At 37.9% G+C, this 26,039-nt stretch overlaps 1 protein-coding gene across 1 annotated transcript in view; it reads left to right on the top strand.

The window, feature by feature from the left end:
• Positions 1–1,017: 1,017 nt before the first annotated feature.
• The window catches only part of ZUP1 (zinc finger containing ubiquitin peptidase 1), a 37,454-nt gene continuing 12,432 nt past the window's right edge, over positions 1,018–26,039 (top strand). Inside the window, exons 1-6 of the mRNA XM_007956264.1 lie at positions 1,018–1,579; positions 12,456–12,566; positions 17,321–17,442; positions 21,261–21,429; positions 24,332–24,520; positions 24,805–24,970. Coding sequence (XP_007954455.1) covers positions 1,018–1,579; positions 12,456–12,566; positions 17,321–17,442; positions 21,261–21,429; positions 24,332–24,520; positions 24,805–24,970 — 1,319 coding nt within the window. The remainder of the gene's footprint in view (positions 1,580–12,455; positions 12,567–17,320; positions 17,443–21,260; positions 21,430–24,331; positions 24,521–24,804; positions 24,971–26,039) is intronic.

The following is a 26,039-nucleotide window of genomic DNA, read 5'->3' as shown; positions in this document are numbered from 1 at the left end:
ATACCATTCTACTTTTATTCTTTCGGTTGAGCACACAGGCGCTGGAGCCTAACTGGGTTAACGTTTTGGCTTTTGTGAATTTCTATTCTAGCCCTGGTGGTCTCTGAGCAAGGGTTTCCTTATGTGTAGAATGATAATGTTAGTTGCTTTGGAATTGACTCCTTCTTATAGGACCTTATGTGTTAACAGAAGGAAACGTGGCTCAGCCCTGCACCATCCACAGATCTTTAATATGTTTGAGCCCGTTGAGTCTATTGTGCCAATCCATGCTACTGAGAATTTCCCTAGTTTTAGCTCACTGCCTAGTTTACTAAATATGATGCCCTTTTCTAGAGATTGGTCTAGCTCTTGAAGTGTTAACTGCTGTTATTAAAATGTGTTTACTTACACTTCCCATTATAATCAACTTTGTTGTTGTTGTTGTTATGTGCCCTCAAGTCGGACCCTTCTCTTAGCGACCCCTCCTTGGGTTTCCGAGGCAGTATCCCTACGGAAGTAGATTGCCCCATCTTCCTTCCGAGGAGTGACTGGTGGGTTTGAACCGTCAGCCTTCTGGTTAGCAGTCAAGTGCCTTAGGCACTATGCTACCAGAGCTCCTATAATCAACTTTAAGTGCCTGTATTTAGATATGTCAATTGATAAATAAGTTTCTTCTGTACGTTTTTTTCTAACCTGACTTATCTTACTTGGGCAATTTTTAAAATGTTATTTTTTCTCCACCTTAGCACACTTTTTGAAATATTTTATTTTACAATTATTTATCGCAGTTTGCATTATTACAGCCTTTGTTTTATTGGAACAGTAAACTTAACATGTAGTGAAATTTGGTTGAGATTTATAAATGAACTTGTATATTTAAGGAATAGCAAGTATATGGAAAATTACTTAATCTAAATAACGTAGCATTAAACACTAAGAATCATTCTCTCAAATCATTTTGTAAGATATATCTTATTTTTCTTCAGCTCTTTCAAGCTTACAGTAATGTTGTATTCTTTTCTAGCTACCTGTGGCACCATGTTTTCCTGTGTTATTTGCGGTGAAACAGTAACCTCAGAACCAGACATGAAGGCTCATCTTCTAATTGTCCATATGGAAAATGAAGTAATCTGTCCATTTTGCAAATTGTCAGGTGTGAATTATGATGAAATGTGTTTTCATATTGAAACTGCTCATTTTGAGCAGAATGTACTGGAAAGAAACTTTGAGAAGATCAACACAGTGCAGTATGGAACTTCAGATAACAAAAAGGACAATACCTTACAGTGTAGAATGGAAGTTAATTCAAGTCTTCATTCAGCTTGTGCATCTAATCATGCAAAAAGTTCAGCTCAAAGCCTGCCTAAGGATGGTACTTTAAAGCACAAAGCCTTTTGTTCAGAGAACTTAACTGAAGCTAGAACGTTTCTGAAAAGTAAGGAAAAACAATCTGATCTAACCAAAATAAAAGGATCAATTTATGAAACAATGTATAGTCCTCCTGAATGTCCATTCTGTGGGAAAATAGAAGTTTGTAGCCAGGATATGGAAACTCATGTGAAAACAAAGCATGGGGATCTTTTGGATACTCCTCTAGAAGGTAAAGTATTAATTTTTTAAGTAATAGTGACCTTAGTTGAGTACTTGGTGTTGTAAAAGTTGGTTCGTAAATGAGGTTAGTATAAATCTTTTAAAATTTATGACTATAACGTTGTTTATTTGCCATTATTGCAAGATAAAAATTCAGTATTGCAAAGAAATTTTGTTGCAGATATAAAATGTTTCAGCTACATTGAGATTAGTTTTGGAACCTTTCTATAGAGAAATATACTCAAAAATCCAGTTTCCAGGGGATGGTCTTCATTTACTGTGAACCCATCAACATTTGAACAGTCCTGATGTCTCTTTGTTACTGATTTCCAGTTTGATTCCTTTAAGATCAGAAAACATATTCTGTATGAGTTCATTTCTTTTAAGTTTGTTGAGATGTTTCCTATGGCCAAGGATGTGGTCTATCTTGGTACGTGTTCTATGAGCACTTGAGAAAAACGTGTATTCTGCTGCAGTTGGATGGAGTGTTCTGTATGTGTCAGTTCAGTTCTGTCTGATTGTGTCGTCCGGATCTATATCTATGCTAATTTCTTCTCTAATAAGTGGTTCTGCCAGTTTCTGACAGGTGGTTGTTGAAATCCTGTTACAATTACAGATTTATCTATTTTTCTTTCTGGTTCTGCCAGTTTTGCTTCATATATTTTAAGGTTATGTTGTTGGGTACAGTCTGTGCATGATGCAAATGGGCTCCGCTGCTAACTGAAAGATAGGAAGTTCGCATCTACCCAGAGACACCTCAGAAGAAAGATCTGGCGATCTAATTCTGGAAAACCAGCCGTTGGAAAACCCCAGGGAACACATTTCTGCTCTGACACATAGGGTTGCCATGAGTTGGAGATGTCTTGATGGTAGCTGATTTTTTTTTTTTAAATACTGTTTTAGTGTGTATACATTTAGAGTCATGTTTTCCTGCTAGTTGATCCTGTATCATTATGTAATGTCCCTCTTTGTCTCTATAATTTTCTTTACTTTGAAGTTAGTTTTGTCAGATATTGATATAACCATTCCTTTTTAAAATTTATGTTTGCATGGTATATCTTTATCCATCCTTTTACTTTCAACCTACTTATATTGTTGAATTTCAAATGAATTTCTTGTAATCAGATCATGTTATTTTTTTAACCCACTCTCCCTATCCCTGTTTTTTGATTGGTACATGCATACCATTTTCATTTATGGTGATTTTAGTATGTTAGTGGTTAAACACACCATTTTATTATTTGTTTTCTGTTTGTTTCCTTTAGTTATTATTCCTCTATTTTTTTCCTTGCTTCTCTATGTACCGTTGTTGTTGTTGTTGTTATGTGCCGTCGAGTCGGCCCCGACTCATAGTGACCCCTCCTTGGGTTTCCGAGGCAGTATCACTAAGGAAGTAGGATTGCCCAACCTTCCTTTCTATGTACTAGTAGAACATTTTTTAGGATTCCTTCTTGATTTATGTTTCTGAGTGTATCTCTGTATAGTTTTCATAATAGTTGCTCTGTGTAGTTTTATATGTAAGTGTGTATGTTTATGAATACAGAAACACATACAGATATATATATACATAATTGTTCTTGTTAGGTGCCATCAAGTTGATTCCAATTCCTAGTGACCCTGTGTACAACAGAATGGAACACTGCCCAGTCCCATGCCATCCTCACAATCATTGCTATGTTTGAGCCCATTGTTGTAGCTACTGTGTTAGTCCATTTCATTGAGTATCTTCCTCTTTTTTGCTGGCCCTTTTCTTTACCAAGCATGATGTCTGTCTTAATTCTCTAGTGCTGCCATAACAGAAATACCACAAATGGATGGTTTAAACAAACAGGAATTTATTCTTTTACAGTTTAGGGGACTAGAAGTTCAAATTCAGAGTGCTAACTCTAGGGGCTAGGTGAAGGACCCTCAGCCTTGGGCTTTAGCTCTGCCTTTTGTTCCAGGCCCAGTAGAGCTGAAGGCTTCTTCTGACTCATGCAGCTACTTGCTGCTGAGGTTGACAGACCCAAGACTGGCAAGTAAAATGGCACAATCCCCAAATCAGCAAGCAACACAGTAGGCCACTGGTTCAAGTCCAGGAACAATCTCAAGATCGATACACAACATGGCTGGCCATTGGTTATGAAGCCTCGGCCAAATTCAGGATCCAAATGTGCCAAAAAGCTGGAGCTCTTTCTCAGAGCTTCTCCATATACACTGGAAGCAGGCCATACCCTGAAGGCAACTACTTAGCTGCTCACAGCAGAGTCTACCATGGAGGTGATTATAATTTCATTATGGAGAATAACTACATCCAGCTGGCCAGCTGGCCAGCCACTCTAAACCATGTCCCTGCCAAGTTGACACACAACCTTAACTACCACAATGTCCTTCTCCAGGGACTAGACCCTCCCCATAACATGTCCAAAGTGTGTGAGTCTCACCATCCTCACTTCTTAGAAGCATTCTGGCTGTACTTCTTCCACGACAGATTTCTTCATTATTCTGGCACTCCATGATATATTCTTCAACAACACCATAATTCAAATGCATCAGTTCTTCTTCTGTCTTCCTTATTCCTTGTCTAGTTTTCATGTGCATATGAGTCAATTGAAAATATGATGTGGGTCAGGGGTGCCTTAGTCCTCCAATTGATATCGATGCTCTTTTAACACTTTAAAGAGTATTTTGCAGCAGATTTGCTTAATAGATACATTGTTTGATTTCTTGACTGCTGCTTTCATGGGTGTTGATGGTGGATCCAAGTAAAATGAAATCCTTGACAACTTCAATCTTCTCTGTGTTTATCATTATATGTTTTATTGGTCCAGTTGTGAGGATTTTTGTTTTTATGTTGAGATGTAATCCATATGGAAGGCCATAGTCTTTGATTTTCACCAGCAAGTGCTTCAAGTTTTCTTCAATTTCAATAAGCAAGGTCGTGTTATCTACAAATCACAGGTTGTGATGCTGCATTCTTCATATAGTCCATCTTCTCAAATTATTTGCTAAGCATACAGATTGAATAAATATGGTGAAAAATACAACCCTGATACACCTTTCCTGATTTTAAACCACATAGTAACCCCTTGTTCTGTTTGAACAACTTCCTCTTGCTTTACGTACAGGTTCCACATGAGCACAATTAAGTGGTTCGGAATTCCCATTCTTTGTAGTGTTATCCATAGTTTGTTATGATCCACACAGTCAAATGTATTTGAATAGTCAATAAAACATGGGAAAACATTTTTTTGGTATTCTATGCTTTCAGCCAAGAGCCATCTGACTTCATCAGTAATATCCCTCCTTCCATGTCCTCTTTCAGAAGAGAACTTGAGTTTCTTGTAATTCCCTGTGGATATACTATTGCAACTATTTTGAATTATCTTAGCAAAATTTTTCTTGCATGTGATATTAATGATATTCTGCTGGATTACCTTTCCTTGGATGGGCACAAATATGGATCTCTTCCAGTTAGTTGGCCAGGTACTTGTCTTCCAAATTTCTTGGCTTAGATGCATGAATGCTTCCAGTGTTGCATCCATTTGTTGAAATATCTCAGTTGGTATCTTGTGAATTTCTGTACCCTTCCTTCAGTGCATCTTCGTCTTCTTCCTTTAATATCATTGGTTCTTGATTATATGTTACCTCCTGAGATGCTTGGATGTCAACTAATTGTTTTTGGTACAGCGATTGGGTATTCCTTCCATCTTCTTTTGATGCTTCCTGTATCATTCACTATTTGTCCATAGAATCTTTCAGTATTGCAGTTCAAGACTTGAATTTTTCCTTCGCTTCTTTCAGCTTGAGAAATGCCAAGCATGTTCTTCCGTTTAGTTTGTCAAACTCCGTTTCTTTGCATCTTTCATTCTAATACTTTACTTTGTTTTCTCTGGCTACCCATTGAAATCTGATCAGCTCTTTATCATTTCTTCCATTTGCTTTAGCTACTCTTTGTTCAAGATATTCATTTTGGTGTTTTTGTCCTTTCCTGTCTTTTTAATGATGTTTTGGTTTCTTCATGTATGATCTCCTTGATGTCATCCTACAACTCATCTGGTCATTGGTCATTAGTGTTCAGTGTGTCAAATCTATTCTTGAGATGGTCTCTAAATTCAGGTGGCATATACTCAAGGTTGTATGGACTTGTTTTCATTTTCTTCATCTTCAACTTAAACTTACACAGGAGCATTGGTGCTCTGTTCTACAGTTCTGACTGATGATAGTAAGCTTCTCCATTGTCTCCACAGATAAAGTCAATTTGATTCCTGTGCATGTTTATGTTGTTGAAAATGGTATTTATAGTGAATAAGTGATTGCTCTTGCAAAATTCTGTCATGTGATCTGTGTCATTTCTGTCACTAAGGCCATATTTTCCAGCTACCAATTCTTGTTTCCAACTTTCTTATTCTAATCATCAGTAATTAATTATCAATGCATCTTGACTGTGTGCTTGATCAATTTCAGACTGCAGAAGGCTACAAAAATCTTTACTTTCTTCATCTTTTGCATAAGTGTTTGATGCATAAATTTGAATAATAGTTATGTTAACTGGCCTTTTTGTAGCTGTATGGATATTATCCTATCACAGACAGCACTGTACTTTAGGATAGAGCTTGAAATGTTCTTTTTGACTATAAATGTGAACCATTCCTCTTCAATTTGTTATTCCCTGCATAGTAGACCATATGATTCTCTGATTCAAAATGGACAATACTAGTCCATTACAGCTCACTAATGACTAGGATATTGATCTTTATGTGCTTCATTTCATTTTTGACAACTTCCAAATTTCCTAGATTTATACTTTATACATTTCACAGTACACATTATTAATGGATGTTTGCAGCTGTTTCCTCTGATTTTTAGTAGTGCCACAAAGCTTTATCCCATGCCCATCATTAAGGTTGATTCTCCTTTGACGAAGCAGTTCTTCCTCAGTCGTATTTCGAGTAACTTCCAACCTGAGGGGCTCATCTTCCAGCACTATGTCAGACATATATATGTAGGAGCCCTGGTGGTGCAATGGTTATATGCTCAGCTGCTAATTGAAAGATCAACGATTTGAACCTGCCACCTGCTTACCGCTATCCACCAACTGCTCCATGGGAGAAAGATGTGTCAGTCTGCTTCTGTAAAGATGACAGCCTTGGAAAGTCTTTGGGGCAGTTCTACTCTGTCCTGTAGTGTTGCTAAGAGTTGGAATTGACTCTAGAACAGTGGGATGTGTGTGTGTGTGTGTGTGTATTTATATGAAAAATTTATCGCAGTTGTCATCAACATTTTATCACTTCGAATGAATAGTGAAAACCTCACCTTGATTTACCTGCTCCATTTTCAAATGCCATTGTTATGAGTACCAGGTAGTGTTACAACTTTTGTTTCAATCATTAAATATGATTTATAAAACTTACGTGGAAAAGAATATGTATCCATATTTCTGTTCTTCCTGTTGTTCCTTCTTTCTTTCTAATGCTCTGAGATTCTCTTTTGTCATTCCATTTGTGTTTGAAGACCCTTCCTTAGCTAGTCTTTTATAGGAGTTCTGTCAGATCAAATCCTTTTAGTTTTCCTTTGTCTGCAAATGAATAGTTTCACCAGATACAGAATTAGCAGTTGACAGTTGTTTTCTTTCAACATTTGAAAAATGTTGTGTAATTTTCTTCTGCCCTCTATGGTTTCAGATGAGAAATCCCCTGATGTTTTAACTTGCGTTCCCTGTAAGTAATATGTAAGGAGCTCTGGTGGTAGAATAGTTAAGGCATTTGACTGCTAACCAGAAGGTCAGTGGCACCAGCCACTCCATGGAAAAAAGATGAGGCCGTCTGCTTCCATAAAGATTTACAGCCTTGGAAACCCAGTGGTGGCTGCCATTAGTCAGAATTGATTGAGTTTTTTTTTTTTTTGTATATGTATATGTATGTGTTTCTCTCTGGCTGCTTTCAAGAATTTTTAGAAGTTTAATTAATATTTCTTTGGTTTATCCTGTTTGAGGTTTACTCATTTTCTTAAGTGTGTAGATTTATATCATTCATCAAATTTGAGATGTTTTCATCTGTTATTTTTTTCAGATACTCTTTCAGCCCTGCTGTATTTCTCCTCTTTTTCTGGGACTCCTGTGATAGGAATTTTGAGTGCTTGAGATTCTGTTCAAATCCCACTCCCCCACCCCCTGGCCGTTTGATTTTCTCTCTTTTGTTCAAATTGGGTGAATTGATCTGTCTCTCTGCCCCACCCTCCTGTTTACTTATTTTATCCTATTACCGCTATCCAGTAAGGTTTTATTTTATATATTTTAAATTTCTCTTGTTGTATTTTTTTTGTTTTCAGAATTTCAATTTGCTTCTTTCCCATAATGTCTATTTTTTAAATTTTTGCTTAGATTTTCTATTTTTTTTATTTGTTTCAAGAGAATTCATAATTGATTCTTCCTGCATTTTTTTATGATGATTGCTTTAAAATCTTTGTCAGATAATTCCAACATATGCTTTATCTTGGTGTTGACATCAGTTGCTTGTCTTTTTCTCCTTCAAGTTATAATTCTCTTGGTTCTTGGTATGGTGGGTGATTTTTATTTTTTATTGCATCCTGGATATCTTATCTATTAGGAAATTGTGGGCCCTTTCTAAATCTTTTATTTTAGCAGGTAGTCATCCTATTTAGGTTTAACATACAGGTTCTGGCCCACTTTGTGGGCTGTAGTGGTTGTGTTATTAGGTGCCATTGAGTTGTCTCCCACTCATAGCGACCCTTTGTACAACAGAGCGAAACACTGCCCACTCCTGTTCCAACCTTACAATCCCTGCTATACCTGAGCTCATCGTTGTAGCCACTGTGTCAGCCCATCTTGTTGAGAGCCTTCCCCTTCTTTGTTGACCCTCCACTCTACTAAACATGATATCCTTCTCCAGGGAATGGTCCCTTTTGACAACATGACGAAAGTAGTTAAGACGAAATCTGGCCATTCTTGGTTTCAAGGAATATTCCGGCTGCACTTTTTCCATGACAAATTTGTTAGTTCTTTTGGCAGTCTTTTGTGGTGTAGTGCCTAAGGCATTTGTCTGCTAACCAGAGGCTGGCAGTTCAAACCCCCAGTCACTCCTCAGAAGGAAGATTGGGCTATCTATTTCTGTAGAGATACTACCTCAGAAACCCAAGGAGGGGTCGCTATGAGTCCAATTGATTCAACAGCAGTGAGTTTGGTTTTGATTTTTGGAACTTTCAGTATTCTTCATCCACACCACCTAAAGCATCAACTCTTCTTCAGTCTTCCTTATTTATTGTTCAGCTCTTACGTGTGTATGAGGCAATTGAAAATACCATGGCTTGGGTTAGGCATACCTTAGTCTTAAAGGAAACATCTTTGCTCTTTGGCACTTTAAACAGATCTTTTGCAGCAGATTTTCCCATTGCAATAGGTCGTGTGATGTCTTGACTGCTGCTTCCATTGGTATTGATAATGGATCCAAGTAATATGAAATCTTTGGCAACTTCAGTCTTTTCTCCATTTATTGTGATGCTGCTTATTAGTCCATTTGTGAGGATTTTTGTTTTCTTTATGTTGAGGTGTAATCCATACTGCAGACTATAGTCTTTAATTTTCATCAGTAAGTGCTTCAAGTCATCCTCACTTTCACCAAGCAAGGTTGTGTCATCTGCATATCGCAGGTTGTTAATGAGCCTTCCTCCAATCCTGATGCCACACTCCTCTTCTTATAGTCCAGCTTCTTGGATTATTTGCTCAGCATACAGATTAGATAAATAAGATGAAAGGATACAACCCTGACACACTCCCTTCTTGATTATAAACCATGCAGTGTCCCCTTGTCCTGTTTGAACAGCATTCTTTTGGTCTATGTCCAGGTTCCTCATAAGCACATTTAAGTGTTCTGGAATTCCCATTCTTCTCAGTGTTATCCATAATTTGTTATGATCCACACAATCAAATGCTTTTGCATAGTCAATAAAACACAAGTAAACATTTTTCTGGTATTCTTTGCTTTCAGCCAAGATCCATCTGACATCAGCAATGATATCCCTTGTCCCACATCCTCTTCTGAATCCAGCTTGCATTTCTGGAAGTTCTCCGTCAATACACTGCTGCAACCATTTTTGAATTATCTTCAGTAAGATTTTACTTGTGTGCAATTTTAATGGCATTGTTTGATAATTTCCACAGTCTGTGGGATCACCTTTCTTTGGAATGGGTACAAATATGGATCTCTTCCAGTTAGTTGGCTAGGTAGCGGTCTTCCAAATTTCTTGGCGTAGATGAGTGAGTGCCTCCAGTGTGGTATCCATTTGTTGAAACATCTCAATGGGTATTCCATCAATTCCTGGAGCCTTGTTTTTCACCAGTTCCTTCACTGCCACCTTCAGTACCATTCACTTCAGTACCATTGGTTCTTGATCATATGCCACCTCCTAAAATGGATGAACATCGACCAGTTCTTTTGGTACAGTGACTCTATATTCCTTCCATCTTCTGTTGATGTTTCCTGCATCATTCAATATTTTGCCCATGGAATCTTTCAGTATTGCAACTCGAGGCTTGAATTTTTCTTCAGTTCTTTCAGCTTGAGGAATGCTGAGCGTGTTCTTCTCTTCCGGTTTTCTAACTCCAGATCTTTGCACATATCATTCTAATAATTGACTTTGTCTTCTCAAGCTGCTCTCTGAAATCTTCTGTTCAGCTCTTTTATTTGTCATTTCTTCCATTTGCTTTAGCTACTCTCCATTTAAGGGCAAGTTTCAGAGTCTCTTCTGACATCCATTTTGGTCTTTTCTTTCTTGCTTGTCTTTTTAATGACCTTTTGCTTTCTTTATGAATGATGTTCTTGATGTCATCCCACAAATCCTCTAGTTTTTGCACATTGGTGTTTAATGCATCAAATCTATTTCTTAGATGATCTCTAAATTCAGGAGGGGTGTTATCAAGGTCATATTTTGGCTCTTGTATACTTGTTTTAATTGTCTTCAACTTCTAGCTGAACTTACATATGAGTAGTTGATGGTCTGTTCCACAATCATCTCCTGTCCTTGTTTTGGCTGAATATATATTGAGCTTTTCCATCACCTTTTGCCACAGATGTAGTGAGTCTCATTCCTGTATACTCCATCTGGCATCATCCACATGTTCAGCTACCACTCATGTTGTTGAAAGAAGGTATTTGCAATGAATAAGTCATTGGTCTTACAGACTTCTATTATGTAATATCCAGCATTATTTCTATCACCAACACCATATTTTCCAGCTACCAGTGATTCTTGTTTGTTTCCAACTTTTGCATTGTAGTCACCAATGATAACATATCTTGATTGCATGTTTGGTCAATTTCAGACTGTGGAAGTTGATAAAAATCTTCAATTTCAATTTCCTCATCTTTGGTTTTGGTGGTTGGTGCATGAATTTGAATAATAGTAGTATTACCTGATCTTCTTAATGTTATCTTCAGGATAGATCTTGAAACATTCTTTGTGATGATGAATGCCATACCATTCCTTTTCAATTTGTCATTCCTGGCATAGTAGAGCATATGATTGTCTGATTCACAATGGCCAAACCGGTCCATTTCAGCTCACTAATGCCTAGGATACCGATTTTATGTGTTCCGTTTCATTTTTGACAATGTCTAATTTTCCTGGATTCATACTTTGTACATTCCATGTTCTGATTATTAATGGATTTTTGCAGCTGTTTCTCCTCATTTTGAGTCAGGCCACATTAGCAAATGGATGTCCCAGAAGTTTTACTCCATCCACATCATTAAGGTCGGCTCTACTCTCAGGAGGCAGCTCTTTCCCAGTCACATTTTGAGTGCCTTCTGACCTGAGGAACTCATCTTCCAGCAATACATTGGATAATGTTTAAGGGCTATTCATAAAGTTTTCCAGTAATATACCAGACAGTGTTTCACTGCTAGTCATAAGGTTTTCACTGGCCAAATCTTTGAGAAGTGAATGATCTCTTCCTTCTTCCAAGTCTGTCTTAGTGGAAGCTCCACTGAAACCTGGCCACCATGGGTGACCCTGCTGCTATTTGAAATACTAGTGGCAAAGCTTCTAGCCTCACAGCAACACATAAGCCACCATAGTATGACAAACTGACAGACAAGTGGTGGAGGCTGTAGTTACAATGACATTTTAATTTTAAGGCCAAGAAAAAGAAAGTTTTGACTATGACTGGATTCTTCCTGCTGGTTCCTTCTAATTTCAGTATCTCCCAATGGGAAAAAGGGTTTTCAAGCCCATGGAGGCTTTCTTGTACAGGTATTTATTATAGCTGTTCATTCTCTACTTCCAAGCCAAGCCTTAAATATGTGGATTACTAGTGCTTTCATTCTATGTATATACACAATTCTGGATCCCTCTTCTGTGGTCTGTATAGGACAGATCTTGGTCTAAATGGTGGTACTGCTGCTTCTGTCCTGGCCAGCTGCGTTTGTCTGCCTTGTAGTGCTGGTTGATGCAGCTTTTTGATGCCCTGCTTTCAGGTGAATGGTTTGTTCTACTTCCCAGCTTTATGATGGACGCGTGAGCTCAGCACCTCATCACTCAGTTTATTGGGTGATGAGAATTTAGTTCCAAAAGTCCGGAGTGAGAGTGGCCCGTTTACCACTATGGCTTTCCTTTCTACCTTGTCTTTCTTTGTTGTTCTTGTTATAAATCTGATGTTTACTGTCAATATTTTCTTTTTATCTGTAAGTATTAGAGTAGTAAGAGAGATTTGTGATTATGCTCAGTTTCCCATCTTGATCATAAAAGTAGAAAAATAGCTTTTAAATCCACTATAAAGAGCTTTTTTTTTTTTTACATAATAAGGTTAGTGGATGGTAAACAGTCTTTGACAGGGGATGAAAAATCTAAGATGTAAAAATAAAATCATCTGATTTATGTCTCTAATATAGACTGTGACCAGCCACTTTATGACTGTCCTATGTGTGGGCTTATCTGTACAAATTACCATATTCTCCAGGAACATGTTGACTTGCATTTGGAAGAAAGCAGCTTTGAGCAAGGTATGTTTGTATGGTTAATTTCCATTTCCTAGGACACAATAATTTTTAGATTAATGATATTGGAAAAACCATACTGATTAGAAATAAATCTATCCCTTTAAATAATTCTTTTCTAGCTGCAACTTTTTTTAAAAATTTTATTTTGATGTTGTTAAGAATATACAGAGCAAAACACAGACCAATTTAACTGTTTCTATATGTACAAGCCAGTGAAAGTGATTACATTGTTTGAGTTGCACAACGATTTTCACCCTCCTTTTCTGAGTGTTCCTCCCTCATTAACATAAACTTACTGCTCCCTAAAGTGCCCATCTAATCTTTTGAGGTACTATTGTCACTTTGATCCTATGTAGATAGTTCTTAGAAGAGTATAATGCTTAAAGCACACATTTTTTTATTAAGCTAAACTATCATTTGGTTTCAAGAAGACTTCAGGGAGTACTTTTGGTTTTAAGGTTTAAAGATTACCTCAGAACAATTGTTTCAGAGGTTCCTCTTGTCTTCATAGGCCCAGAAAGTCTGGAGCCTATGAGAATTTGCAATTCTGTTCTGAATTTTCCCCCTTTTGATCAGGATTCTTCTATGGAATATTTGATCAAAATGTTCAGTATTGGTAGCTGGGTGCCATCCAGTGCTTTTGGTGTCGTGGAGAAGGAGGCAGTTGTTTGTAGAGGCAATACTTAACACATTCCACATTCTCCTCCTGTTCTTGACTTCCCTTCTTCCTCTGTTGCTCCAAGCTAATAAAGACTGATTGTCATGTCTTGGGTGGCTGCTCACATAGCTTCAATTTCTTTTAGAAGTTGTTTCACAGAAAAATTGGAAAATATTAACTATTGTGACATGAACTAGGGCTGTGCAGTCAGGGTTTTGCCCCAGAGCACCAATATCTAGAAGGTACACCTATTTAATACAGTGATTTAAATAATAGATAGTTTTTTAAAAAATCTTTTATGTACAGGTTGAGGCCATTCCCCCAGCAGCTAGCAGAAATTAGCATCTAGTCAGCAATAAATGGTGTTGAACTATGATGCTGCCTTATGACACATCTACTTTTTTTTTAAGTGTGAACTGCATGACTTAGAAGTATTTTAGCTGCATTTCTAGATGCTTGTCCCAGCTTCTAAAATTACAACTTGATGGTTTTATAGTGACTCTATAAAAGTTTTTACTTGTATCCTAGTTATTTGAATGTAGGATTAAATAAGTACTCATAATAGTAACTTTTGGAACCCTAGTGGCACAGGGGTTAAAGTGCTCAGATGCTAACCAAAAGGTCTCTGTGGGAGAAAGATGTGACAGTCTGCTTCCATAAAAGATTTACAGTTTTGGAAACCCTATGGGGCAGTTCTACTATGCCTTATGTGGTTGCTATGAGTCATAATTGACTTGATGGCAATGGGTTTAATTTTTGATATGGTGTTTTGGTTACCAAGTACCACTCTGACAAGAATATACCACAGATGGGATGGCCTTAACAAACAGGAGTTTATCCTTGCAATTTGGAGGCTTTAAGTCTGAGTTCAAAGTGCCAGGCTCTAGGGACTGGGTGAAAGCCCCTCGACCTTGGGCTTCAGCTTTGCCTTCTGCTCTCAGCCCACTGAAGCTGGAGGTTTTTCTTCACTCAGCTTATGGCTGCTGAGGCTGATAAACCCAAGGTCAACAAGTAACAAGGCACAGTCCCAATATTACCAAACCACACGGCAGGCCATTAATTCAAATCCATTAAAAGTCCCAAGATCGGCAGAGCATGGCAGCCTGCTGAACAACACGTTTACATGCAGGGTTCAAGCATGCCATAAGCTAGAGACCATTCCCAAAGCTGTTTCTTACATATGGGAAGCAGACCACATACCCAAATCTACTCAGTGGCCAATAGATTCCACCATGGAGTTAATTACCAATCTCACCATGGGAATAACTACATTCAGCTGCCCAGCCACTCAGCTAGGCCCAGCCAAGGTGACACACAAACTTAACCACCACATATGGTGACTTGGAAGTGGATAGATCTTATATCGGTTTCTCAGTTCCCCTGAAGTACATTATAAAGTAGACTCTAAAAGAAACCAGCTGTGTTCTACATGATCTCAGTTTTCTAAGGTATACATTGTCATTAGGTGCTGTTGTGTCAGTTCCAGTTCACAGTGGCCCTGTGTATGTCGTTGTTGTTAATGTGCCGTCGAGTTGGCCCCGACTCATAGCGACCCTGCCTTGGGTTTCCGAGGCAGTAACACTACGGAAGTAGGATTGCCCAACCTTCCTTCCGAGGAGTGGCTGGTGGGTTTGAACCACCAGCCTTCCGGTTAGCAGTCAAGTGCTTTAGCCACTATGCTACCAGAGCCCTGTGTGTAGCAGAATGAAACTCTGCCCAGTTCTGTACCATCCTCACGACCAACCAAACCAACTCACTGCCGTCGAGTCGTATCCGACTCATAGCGATCCTTCCTTGGATTTCCAAGGTGGTGTCACTACGGAAGTAGATTGCCCAAACTTCCTTCCGAGGAGTTGCTGGTGGGTTTGAACTGCCAGCTTTTGGTTAGCAGTCAAATGCCTCAGGCACTACACTACCAGAGCTCCTATCAACCATGGCTGTATTTGAGCTCATTGTTGCAGCCACTGTGCTAGTCTATCTCATTGAGGATCTTCCTTTTTTTTTTGGACCCCCTTCTTTACCAAGCATGATGTCCTTCTGCAGGGACCATCCCTTCTGAAACATGTCCAAAGTACATGAGATGAAGTCTTAACATCTTTGCTTCTAAGGAGTATTCTGGCTGTATGTAGATATCACCTATTAATGCAAGGATCTTTAGTATCCATTACCAATGGTCCTAGTACCAATACCAGTGATCTTCATGCACAGTACTATGTGCACACTCAGCCTAACGCCATATTGAGAATTCCTGAAGCAAAATTGGAAGAATCTTCTATTCTGCTAGTTCTCTACTAACTACTATTCCATCTGGTATGCCATTTTTCTTTGAACAAGGTCACTAGGGAAGACTATGGAAGAATAACCCTTTTGAAGTTAATTGGTAATTCTTACTCATGTTTGCAGTAGACTTTGTATGGTACACTTCTTATTCTGTAAGCCTGTAGTGAGTAATGAGAGAAAGGTATGGTCTGAATAAATCACTATACATCTCTCAGAAGTACACTAAAAATTAGTTGTGAGTTGAATATCCCCAGGAGTAGAAGAGGGTGCCAAATAAGAAAATACAGCAGAGACTGAGGAGTTTGAAAAGAAGGAAAGAATTCAAATGTATAATCACACCATCAAGTTAGAAGGTTAAAAGATAACCATTGCTGGCCAGAAGTCACTGACTTATGGATCTGCAGGACACTGAATAGAGGAAGAAGTTACCAAGTATTACTTGTTTGGGGACAGACTATAAGTTATGAACTAACACATCCACTTTGCAAATGCATATTTTCTGTTTCTTATTACTTTTTTCTCTTCTTAGTATTTCTTTAAAACAACAGTCTGCCTTCATTGTATTAAGGAGCACGAATGAAGTACAAGGAGCTCTGGTGCTGTAGTGGTTAAGGCGTTTGGCTGCTAACCAGAAGGTTGGTAGTTTGAACCCACCAGCTGCTCCATGGAAGAAAAATGAAGCAGTGTGCTTCTGTAAAGATTTATAGACTTGGAAACTGTTTTGGTTGCCACTCTGACAGGGACATATTACAGATGGGATTCTTAAACAAACAGGACTTTATCCTATAAGTTTTGGAGGCTAGGAGTCCGAGTTCAGAGTGCCAGGCTTTAGGGGCTGGGTGAAAGCCCCGCAACCTTGGGCTTCAGCTCTGCCTCTTGTTCCCAGCCCACAGAAGCTAGAGACATCTCTTCACTCAGGCAGCTGCTGGCTGCTGAGGCTGACAAACCCAAAGTCAACAAGTGAAAAGGGACAGTCCCAATACTAACAAACCACACAGCAGGCCATTGATTTAAGTCCATTGAAAGTCCCAAGATTGGTAGAGCATGGCAGGCTGCTGAACAATGACTTGGGTACATGGAGGGTTCAAGCGTGCCATAAGCTATGACTCATAGCAAACCACACGGCAGGCCATTAATTCAAATCCATTAAAAGTCCCAAGATCGGCAGAGCATGGCAGCCTGCTGAACAACACGGCTACGTGCAGGGTTCAAGCATGCCATAAGCTAGAGACCATTTCCAAAGATGTTTCTTATATATGGGAAGCAGACCACATCCCTAAAGAAGCTACTCAGCTGCCTCTGGTAGATTCCGCCATGGAGTTGATTGCCAGTCTCTTCTTGGGAAATAACTGCCACCAGCTGCCCAGCCACTCAACCAGTCCCAGCCAAGTTGGCACACAACTTTAACTACCAGAGAAACCCAATGGAGGTCACTATGAATTGGAATCGATTTGATAGCAATCAGGTTTTTTTTTTTTTCCTTCAGATTGAAGAGTGTATTACCTTAACCTGGTTTCCTTAGTGAATAATAATACCTACTTCATAAAGCTGTTATGGGTATCAAATGAGATAATTAATAAAAAGTACTTGTCACAGCTTAAACACTCAGTGAATATTAGTTGTTACTTGAATGGAGGCTATTCCCTTAGAGAAGCAATTCTGAATTTTGCTAGATTCTTACTCAGTGGTTTCATGACATGACAGTTTTGAGTAAGTAGTAAAATAATAGCATTGACTCTGTTTTTAGAATGTGTATTAGAAAATAAGTAAGATTTGATCGCAGCAGATATTTAATTCTAACATTAAAAGTGTCTAATAGGCGTGGATAGAGTCCAGTGTTCCAGGGATCTAGAATTGGCTCACCAGCTTCAACAAGAAGAAGACAGAAAGAGGAGATCAGAAGAATCAAAACAAGAATTGGAAGAATTTCAGAAGCTGCAGGTACAAAGTGTAATGGCGACTTTAAGATTTTGGTTTGGTAGAGTTGTTATTTTTTAAACATGCTTCAAGACCTCAGTCTGTTGTTTTTTGTCCTTATTCAAAATTTGTTTCACATGTATAGTCTATAGTTAATAGCAGCCAACACTTGCAAGTTACTCACTCTGGTCAGGTACTTACGTAAACACTTCTTATATAGCATCTCAAGTTACTTTAACCTCTTTTTTATAGATAAATGAAGACAAAGACTGGTTAAGTTCTTGCTCAGGTCCAGGCAGCTATTAAGTGGTAAAGCCTGGATTTAAACCTTTGTAAATTGATAGGCAAATGACGAAACCAACACTCAGAACTGAAATGTTTGCATAGATACTTAAAAGTGAAACCTATACTTAGAGTTAGTTTCTTCTTTAATTCTTAAATTCTTAGAGATTGCAATTTCAGGCATTTAAAAAGAACACTTTTTAATGGAAAATGATTTGTGATGATATCTTAAGTTATCTTAAGTGGTAGTATCTATTGAACTAAATTGGCAGCATCTATTATGGTTTTTAATGCATTTAAATTTTTAATAGACTTTCCTACTTTTTTCGATCCTATTTTACTGTGGACTCTGATGTCATCTGTGCTAAGGATCCTCATAGAATTTTTTAATGCTCCTTTTCTCTGTGTTAGTAGGATAGTATGTGAATAAAAAGGATTTATGGTGAAATAGGTTTGTATACCTCAGGGCTTCTCAAAAAGAAAAACCAAACTGCTGTCAAGTCTATTTGACTCATAGAGCCCCTCCTTGGGTTTCCGAGGAGGTATCTCTATGGAAATAGATTGCCCAACCTTCCTTCCGAGGAGTGGCTGGTAGGTTTGAACTGCCAGGCTTCTGGTTAGCAGTCAAATGCCTTAGGCACCATGCCACCAGAGAGCCTTTAATATACCAGTGTGCACTGTATATATATTTTTCCCAGACTGATTTGATCTCTGTTTTTCTACTTAGATACCTTATACTTTGCTATCATTCCTTGGAACCTGCTGTGAAATAGCTAATTAGGTTATTATTCTCACTGGTGATCCATTTACGTACAAAATATTTGCCTTCAGAGGAGGAAAGAAAGTTTTTCCTTTAGTCTGTCCTTATCTTAAAGAGCTCTAGTGGTATAGTGGTTAAGGCATTTGACTGCTAACCAAAAGGTCAGTGGTTTAAGCCTACTGGGTGCTTCACAGAAAAAAGTGAGGCTAGCTGCTTCCATAAAGATTTACAGCCTTGGAAACCTAGTGGGGGTCGTTATGAGTCATAATCAACTCAATGGCCATGAGTTTGGTTTGTTTTTTGTTATTTGTCTTACATACTTATGAACATCAGTATAAAAATTTTCCAATGTTTCAGGAGGTTTTATTACATAACTTTGTAAGTTAGTTGTTTAGAAAGCTGTCTCAGAAAACTTTTACATGTAAGCAGATTTATGCATATCATTGCTTTTTAAAAAAATTTTACTGTGATTTGGGTGAATGTTTACAGAGCAAATTCATTTTCCATACAGCAGCTCACATACACTTCGTCTCATGACACTAACTGCAATTTCCCACAATGCAACAGCTCCCCTCCCACTTCCTCTGCATAGTTACCTCTTCCCTGTGTCCTTTCCTCCCATGCACTCCTGCCCCCTGAACTGCCTCCCTGTGCATACACAGCCCTTCTGTTCTCCCATGATTGTTCTCTCCAAGGAGTGTATCTACCTAATGTAAATGTTCAGCTCATGCCTGTCTTTTGTTTGGCTGGAAGCCACAGAGTGGGTACAATTCCAGACCTGAAGGGCAGCTAGGGGCTGTAGTCTTAGGGGTTCCACCAGGCTCTAACAGACTGGCAAACCTAGTCCTTTTTTTTTGTATGATTTTGAGTTTTGTTCCACCTTGCTCTCCCGCTCTACCCAGGATCTCCTACACAGATCCCCCTCCAAGTGGTAGTTCTGGTCTCATAGTTGTATAGGCTGAGGATTGCATGGTGTACCAGTCCCTTGGACTAATTGTTTCCATGAATATTTGGTTTTCATCATTCTTCTTTGCTCTGGACTAGAAGAGATCCATTGTTGCATCTAGATGGCCACTTGCAAGCTTTTAAGATCCTAGTTGCTACTCACCAAAGTAGGATGTGGAACAATGTTTTGTGTAGTGTGTTCTGCCAGTTGAGCTTGATGTCCCCTGTGACCATGGTCCTGAGCCTACAGGTCCAACTACTTGCTCCCTCTGGGTAGTTGGCTGTGGCCAAGAAGTGACTACAACCCTATCCCTTATCAGCTCTACTATATACCTGGGAATTCTTAACAAAACTTACAAGTACACTGGTAGAAACATTGTCTACTAGCCCTATGCAAGGTCATGGCACACTAACCCCTGCTTAGACATGCCTAATGGCCTGTCCACCCATCTAGCCACCTGTAGATCAATGTATGCAGAAGGGTTCATCTTTATTGTTTGTACCTCCCACGCACCTCTCTATGTCTTCCTCTTCCTCAGTGCCACTGTGTTGATCACTCACATTTGGTACATTGCCCTTCTCTTCACACCAATCAGTACTTGTGTCTACCTATCTAACAGCGTTTTCTCCCTTTTACATATAAGCAGATTTATGCATATCATTGCTTTTTAAAAAAATTTTACTCCCACCCCTGGTAACCATCAAAGAAAATTTCCTTCCATATAGAAACCTTTCCTTGACTCTTTACAATAACAGATTAATACAATATTTGTCCTTCTGTGACTGACTTATTTCACTCAGCGTAATGTCCTCCAAGTTCATCCATGTTATGTGGTGTTTTGCAGAGTCTATGTTATTCTTTAGGGTTGCATAGTATTCCATTGTATGTATGTACCATAGTTTGGTTATCCATTCTTCTGTTGATGGGCATCTAGGTTGTTTCCATTGTTTTGCTGTTGTAAATAGTGCTGCGATGAACATGGGTGTGCATGTGTCTGTTCTTGTCCTGGCTCTCACTTCTTTAGAATGGCTAGGTCAAATGGTATTTCTGATTCCAACTTTTTAACGAGTTGCCATACCGCTTTCCACAGTGGTTGTACCTTTTTATAGTCCCACCAGCAGTGTATGAGAGTCCCAATCTCTCCACATCCTCACCAGCATTTGTTATTTTGTGTGATATCTCATTGTCGTTTTGATTAGATTTATGCATATCATTTAAGATTCTCGATCCAGTTTACAAAACGTAACTCCTTTGCTATGTAGAATGATTAACTGAATAAATTATGAATTTAGTAGGCATTTGTGGGTTATCAAGTAAAAAAGACTAACAAGTTTCCTTAAATAAAATCAGCAGTATGTTTGGAACATGTCTGCCTTTATAGTATCTTTAATAGAAAAACAAGATCCTCTATTTTCTTACTACAAGGAAAGCAAGTTTCTTGCTACAGTGATTTTTTACCTGAAAGGTCCGTATTCAGTCAGGGATTACTTTTTGATGTAGTTTTCACAAAAATATTTAGATTCACTTGTATAAAAATCTGTAAATCAGAATGTTTCAAAACGAATTTCTATGTAAATAAATTTATAGTAAAAGTTTTCATCTTTATTGAGGTACAACACAATACAATGCACTCCTGTTAAATCGGATCCGACTCATAGTGACTGCTCCTTGGGTTTCCGAGATAGTATCTCTTCGGAAGTAGATTACCCAACCTTCCTTCCAAGGAGCAGCTGATGGGTTTGAACCACCAGCCTTCTGGTTAAAAATCAAACGCCTTAGGCACTATGCTACCAGAGCTTCCTTATTGAGGTTCAGGGACATAAAAATTAAATAATTCTTTTGTATGTTCAATAGAAACAATACGGTTTGAGTAATTCTGGAGGGTACAAACAACAGCAACTACGAAATATGGAAAGAGAAGTTAATAGGGGGAGAATGCATCCATCTGAATTTCATAGAAGAAAAGCTGATATGATGGAATCATTAGCTATTGGTATTGATGATGGAAAAACAAAAACTTCTGGTGAGTACTTCAATATCAAAATCATGCTTCCAATATTCCATATTCTACTGGAGTAATAATCAGAATTGTTTCACGTTTATTTCATTTTCATAATCCAAGGTTTATGTAGTTTTAGGTAAAGCTATCTATACTTACTAAAAAAATATGTTGTTTTGAAACTTGGGAACTCTTATTTTTACAGTCAATAATTCACTTAAAAATAATTCACTTTTACAATGTGTTAATTTACTTGACATTGAAAAATGAACCTTTAAAAAAAGGTTTTTTTTTTTTTTTTTTTTTTTTTTTTTTTATTGTTATTGGGTGAAAATTTACAGAGCAAATTCACTTTCCATACAGCAGTTCACATACACTTTGTCTCATGACATTGACCACAATTTACCACAATGCAGCAGCTCCCCTCCTACTTCCTCCCGATAGTTACCTCTTCCCTGTGTCCATCCCTCCATGCATCCTGCCCCCCGACCTGTCTCCCTGTGCATATGCAGCCCTTCTATTCTCCCGTGATTGTTCTCTCCAAGGAGTGTATCTACTTAGTGTAAATGTTCCTCTCATATTAATAAGTTTTTATTGAGTGCTTACTGTGCAGACTTAAACCAAAAACCAAACTCATTGCCACTGAGTCAATTCTGACTCATAGCGACCCCTTTTGGGTTTCCAAGGTGGTAAATCTTTACAGAAGTAGATTGCCCCATCTTCCTTCTGTGAAGCAGCTGGTGGGTTTGAACTGCCAGCCTTCTGGTTAGCAGTCAGATGCCTTAGGAACCATGCCACCAGAGTTCCTTACTGTGCAGACTAATGCTATCTAATAGATAGAGAAAGCCACATATATAATTTCAGATATCCAGAAGCCATATTGTTGTTGTTGTTGTTGTTGTTATTTGCCGTCGAGTCGGCCCTGACTCATAGCGACCCCTCCTTGGGTTTCCGAGGCAGTATCACTACGGAAGTAGGATTGCCCAACCTTCCTTCCGGGGAGTGGCTGGTGGGTTTGAACCGCCAGCCTTCTGGTCATATTAGGAAAAGTAAAAAAGACAGGTGAAACTAATTATGATATTTTAAAACCAAAAACCAAACTCACTGCCATCGAGTTGATTCTGACTCATAGTGACTCCTATTGGGTTTCCAAGGTTGTAAATCTTTACGGTAGCAGACAACCTCATCTTTTTTCTGTAGAGTGGCTGGTGAGTTTGAACCATGGACCTTTTGGTTAGCAGTCAAATGCCTTAAGAACTACACCACCAGAGCACCTTATTTTAAACTAAATATTATTTCAACATTCAATCAGTATTAAAACTACTAATGAGATATTTTATGTTGTTTGTATATTCTTTAAAATTCTGCAAAACCTTTCATATGTATTTTACGTCCCTTGTAAACCCAGCTCTGATCCTAATCTCTCCTGCCATGCAGAGGGAACCACCACCCTGAATTTGGTATTTATCAGTCACATACATGATTTTAATAAACACGTTTTAATACTCTTACCATATATGTATGTTTCCAGAAACAATATATGATACTTTACATGTGTATATGTGGATATGCTATATGTATGCTGTAACTGGCTTTGCTCAAATAACTTGATTCTTATAGCTGCTTTTCATTTTCTTTGACTATTAATAGTATTCCTTTGTATGAATTATACACTGTTTATCTGTTTTCATGTTGACAGACATTTAAATCATTTCTGTTTTTTTGCTTTTACAACTTAGGAACAGATTTCCTGTAAGACTTTCTCTAGTATTACACTCAGACCTGGAAATGTCAGGTTAAAGGCCATGTGCATCTTCAACTTTGTTAACGTTATTGCTAAATTGTTTTCCAAAGTGGTCATACTGATCTGTGTTCACACCTGTGTATTCTCATTGACACTTTGTGTGGTGACATTCCTTAACATTTGCCACTTAATGAAGTGTGAGATGATGCATATTTTAAATTGTGTTTCTATAATTACTCTTGAGTTTCTTCTTCAGTGAATTACCTATTCTTTTCCTTTGTCCATTTCTATATTGAGTTGTTTGTCTTATACTTTTAATTGGTTTGTGGGAGTATTCAGGATATTAACCCTTTATTGGTTATAGGAAATGTAAATATCTTCTTCAGGTCTTTGGGTTGCCTTTACATTTTGTATATAGTGTCTTTAATTAGAATTTTAAATTTTAAATATAATCAAATTACTCAGTCTTTCCCTTTGTGTTCTAAGAGTCTTACTCAAAAAGCATCATCATCTTTGTAAGTATAAATGCATTCCTTTATATTTAAATATTTAGAGTTTACTCTTCATATTTTGATTTTTAACCCACTTTATTTATTTCTCTGTGTGTGTGTGAGATAGAGAAAGAGAGGAGAGAGAGAGAGAGGAAGAGAGAGATGAGGTAGGGATATAATTTTCCCCCTTATTTATACCAATACTCAGAATAAGTACTTTCATGCTTATTACGGTTATTTATCTCAGTACCATTTATTCTGTATACCGATGGAATTGAATTAAAATTCCAAGAGCAAAATTATCTTTAATGTGTTCAGTTAGGTTACAGCCAAAATTATGGCAAGGGGAATGGTGTAAAATAAAGGGATATTTGAGGTTAACTTGTGATAGGCTTTGTATACGATGGATTAAGACTATTCCCTTGGTGTTAGGGAACTATTTGCTTTAGGACTAAGCTTCAGAGAAAGAGAGCTCTCTGATAGTATGGGTAACGAGAAGAGCATTCATTGAACAATTTTATGTGGTTGGCCCTACAGATGCAGAGATGAAAGATGTAAACAATTCCAATCCAATGCAATAGAATTTAGATGTAGAACTTAAGGGAGAGGTTGCTATTAGAAATTTATGAGTCTGCCATATAAAGGTGTTAGCATAGCCTTCTGAATCTTCCAAATCTCTTTTCTACTTTAGGAATTATTGAAGCACTTCACAGATATTATGAGAATGCTGCCACTGATGTGAGGCATGTGTGGCTTTCTGCAGTGGTGGATCACTTTCATTCATCTTCAGGCGACAAAGGTTGGGGTTGTGGCTACAGAAATTTCCAGATGCTACTTTCATCACTTTTACAAAATGATGCTTATGATGATTGCTTGAAAGGTATGTGAAATATAGTACTCTGAACTTGTCATCTTCTAAAGTACATATAATATGGAATGAATTAATATACGGCAGACACGATGGCTTTAATGAAGTTTTAGTGGATGTTTACATTAGAAATATGAATTATTTTGTGAAGAAAAGAAAATGATATACTGAGCAATATCAGGAATACTGTCTTAAAAACTATACTGTAGGTGGTTTTTATAGTACATGATATACTGCTAAATGATATTAATCAACACTTTAGTAACTGTCACATAACATGTTTGCTTGCATAATAGGTATGCCAGTTCCTTGCATTCCTAAAATTCAGTCTATGATTGAAGATGCATGGAAAGAAGGATTTGACCCACAAGGAGCCTCTCAACTGAATAACAGGTTACAGGGAACAAAGGCCTGGATTGGAGCATGTGAAGTATATGCACTCCTGACCTCTCTCAGGATAAAGTGTGTACCTAAAGACAAAAGTTAATGTGATGTCTGTCATACTTGAGAGACTTTTTAAAGATTTTTTTAAACTATAAAGATAGTTAAAAGTGCAGTGAAGGATATAGTTCTTTAGCTATAAAGATAGTTAAAAAGTAAAATTAAGTAGCACTGAAAGGTTTGTAATGAAAACCAGCCACTCACTCCCTGTCTCATGCTCTTCTTTACTCTCATTTTTTTTTAAATGCATTTTGTTGAAATGTAATTTATGTACTGTGCGATACACAAAACTAAAGTGGCATGGGTCAATGTGGTTTTTTTTTTGTTTTGCAGTGTTCCCTCCCCCTCCCCCGGCAACCAAAAAAGAAAGTTTCCTTCCATATATAAACCTTTCCATGACTTTTTACAACAATGAACTAATACTATATTTGTCTTTCTGTGATTGACTCATTTCACTCAGTATAATGTCCTCCAAGTTCATCCATGTTATGTGGTGTTTTGTGGTTTCTATGTCATTCTTTAGTGTTGCATAATATTCCATTGTATGTATGTACTATAGTTTGGTTATCCAGTCTTCTGTTGATGGGCACGTAGGTTGTTTCCATCTTTTGGCTATTGTAAATAGTGCTGCAATGAACATGGGTGTCTGTTCTTGTCCTGGTTCTCACTTCTTTAGGATATACACCTGGTAATGAGATTGCTGGGTCAAATGGTATTTCTAATTCCAGCTTTTTAAGGAATCACCATACTGTTTTCCATAGTGGTTGTATCAGTCCCACCAGCAGTGTGTGAGAGTACCAATCTCTCCACATCCTCCCCAGCATTTGTTATTTTCTGTCTTATTGAACTTTGCCATCAGGCTGGGATGAGATAGTATCTCATTGTTGTTTTGATTTGCATCCCTCTGATGGCTAATGATCATGAGCATTTCTTCATGTATTTGCTGGGCGCCTGAATATCCTCTTTGGTGAAGTGTCTATTCATGTCTTCTGCCCATTTTTTAATTGGACTTTTAATCTTTTTATTGTTGAGGTGTTAGAGTTTCCTATAAATTTTAGATATAAATCCCTTGTCAGATATGTAATTACCG

Source organism: Orycteropus afer, unplaced genomic scaffold, assembly GCF_000298275.1.
Source record: "Orycteropus afer afer isolate SDZICR_OR568_19922 unplaced genomic scaffold, OryAfe1.0 scaffold00596, whole genome shotgun sequence".
In the NCBI taxonomy this organism is placed as follows: Eukaryota; Metazoa; Chordata; class Mammalia; order Tubulidentata; family Orycteropodidae; genus Orycteropus; species Orycteropus afer.
The sequence above is the reverse complement of the archived record's forward strand: the minus strand, read 5'-3'. Positions and strand labels throughout refer to the sequence as shown.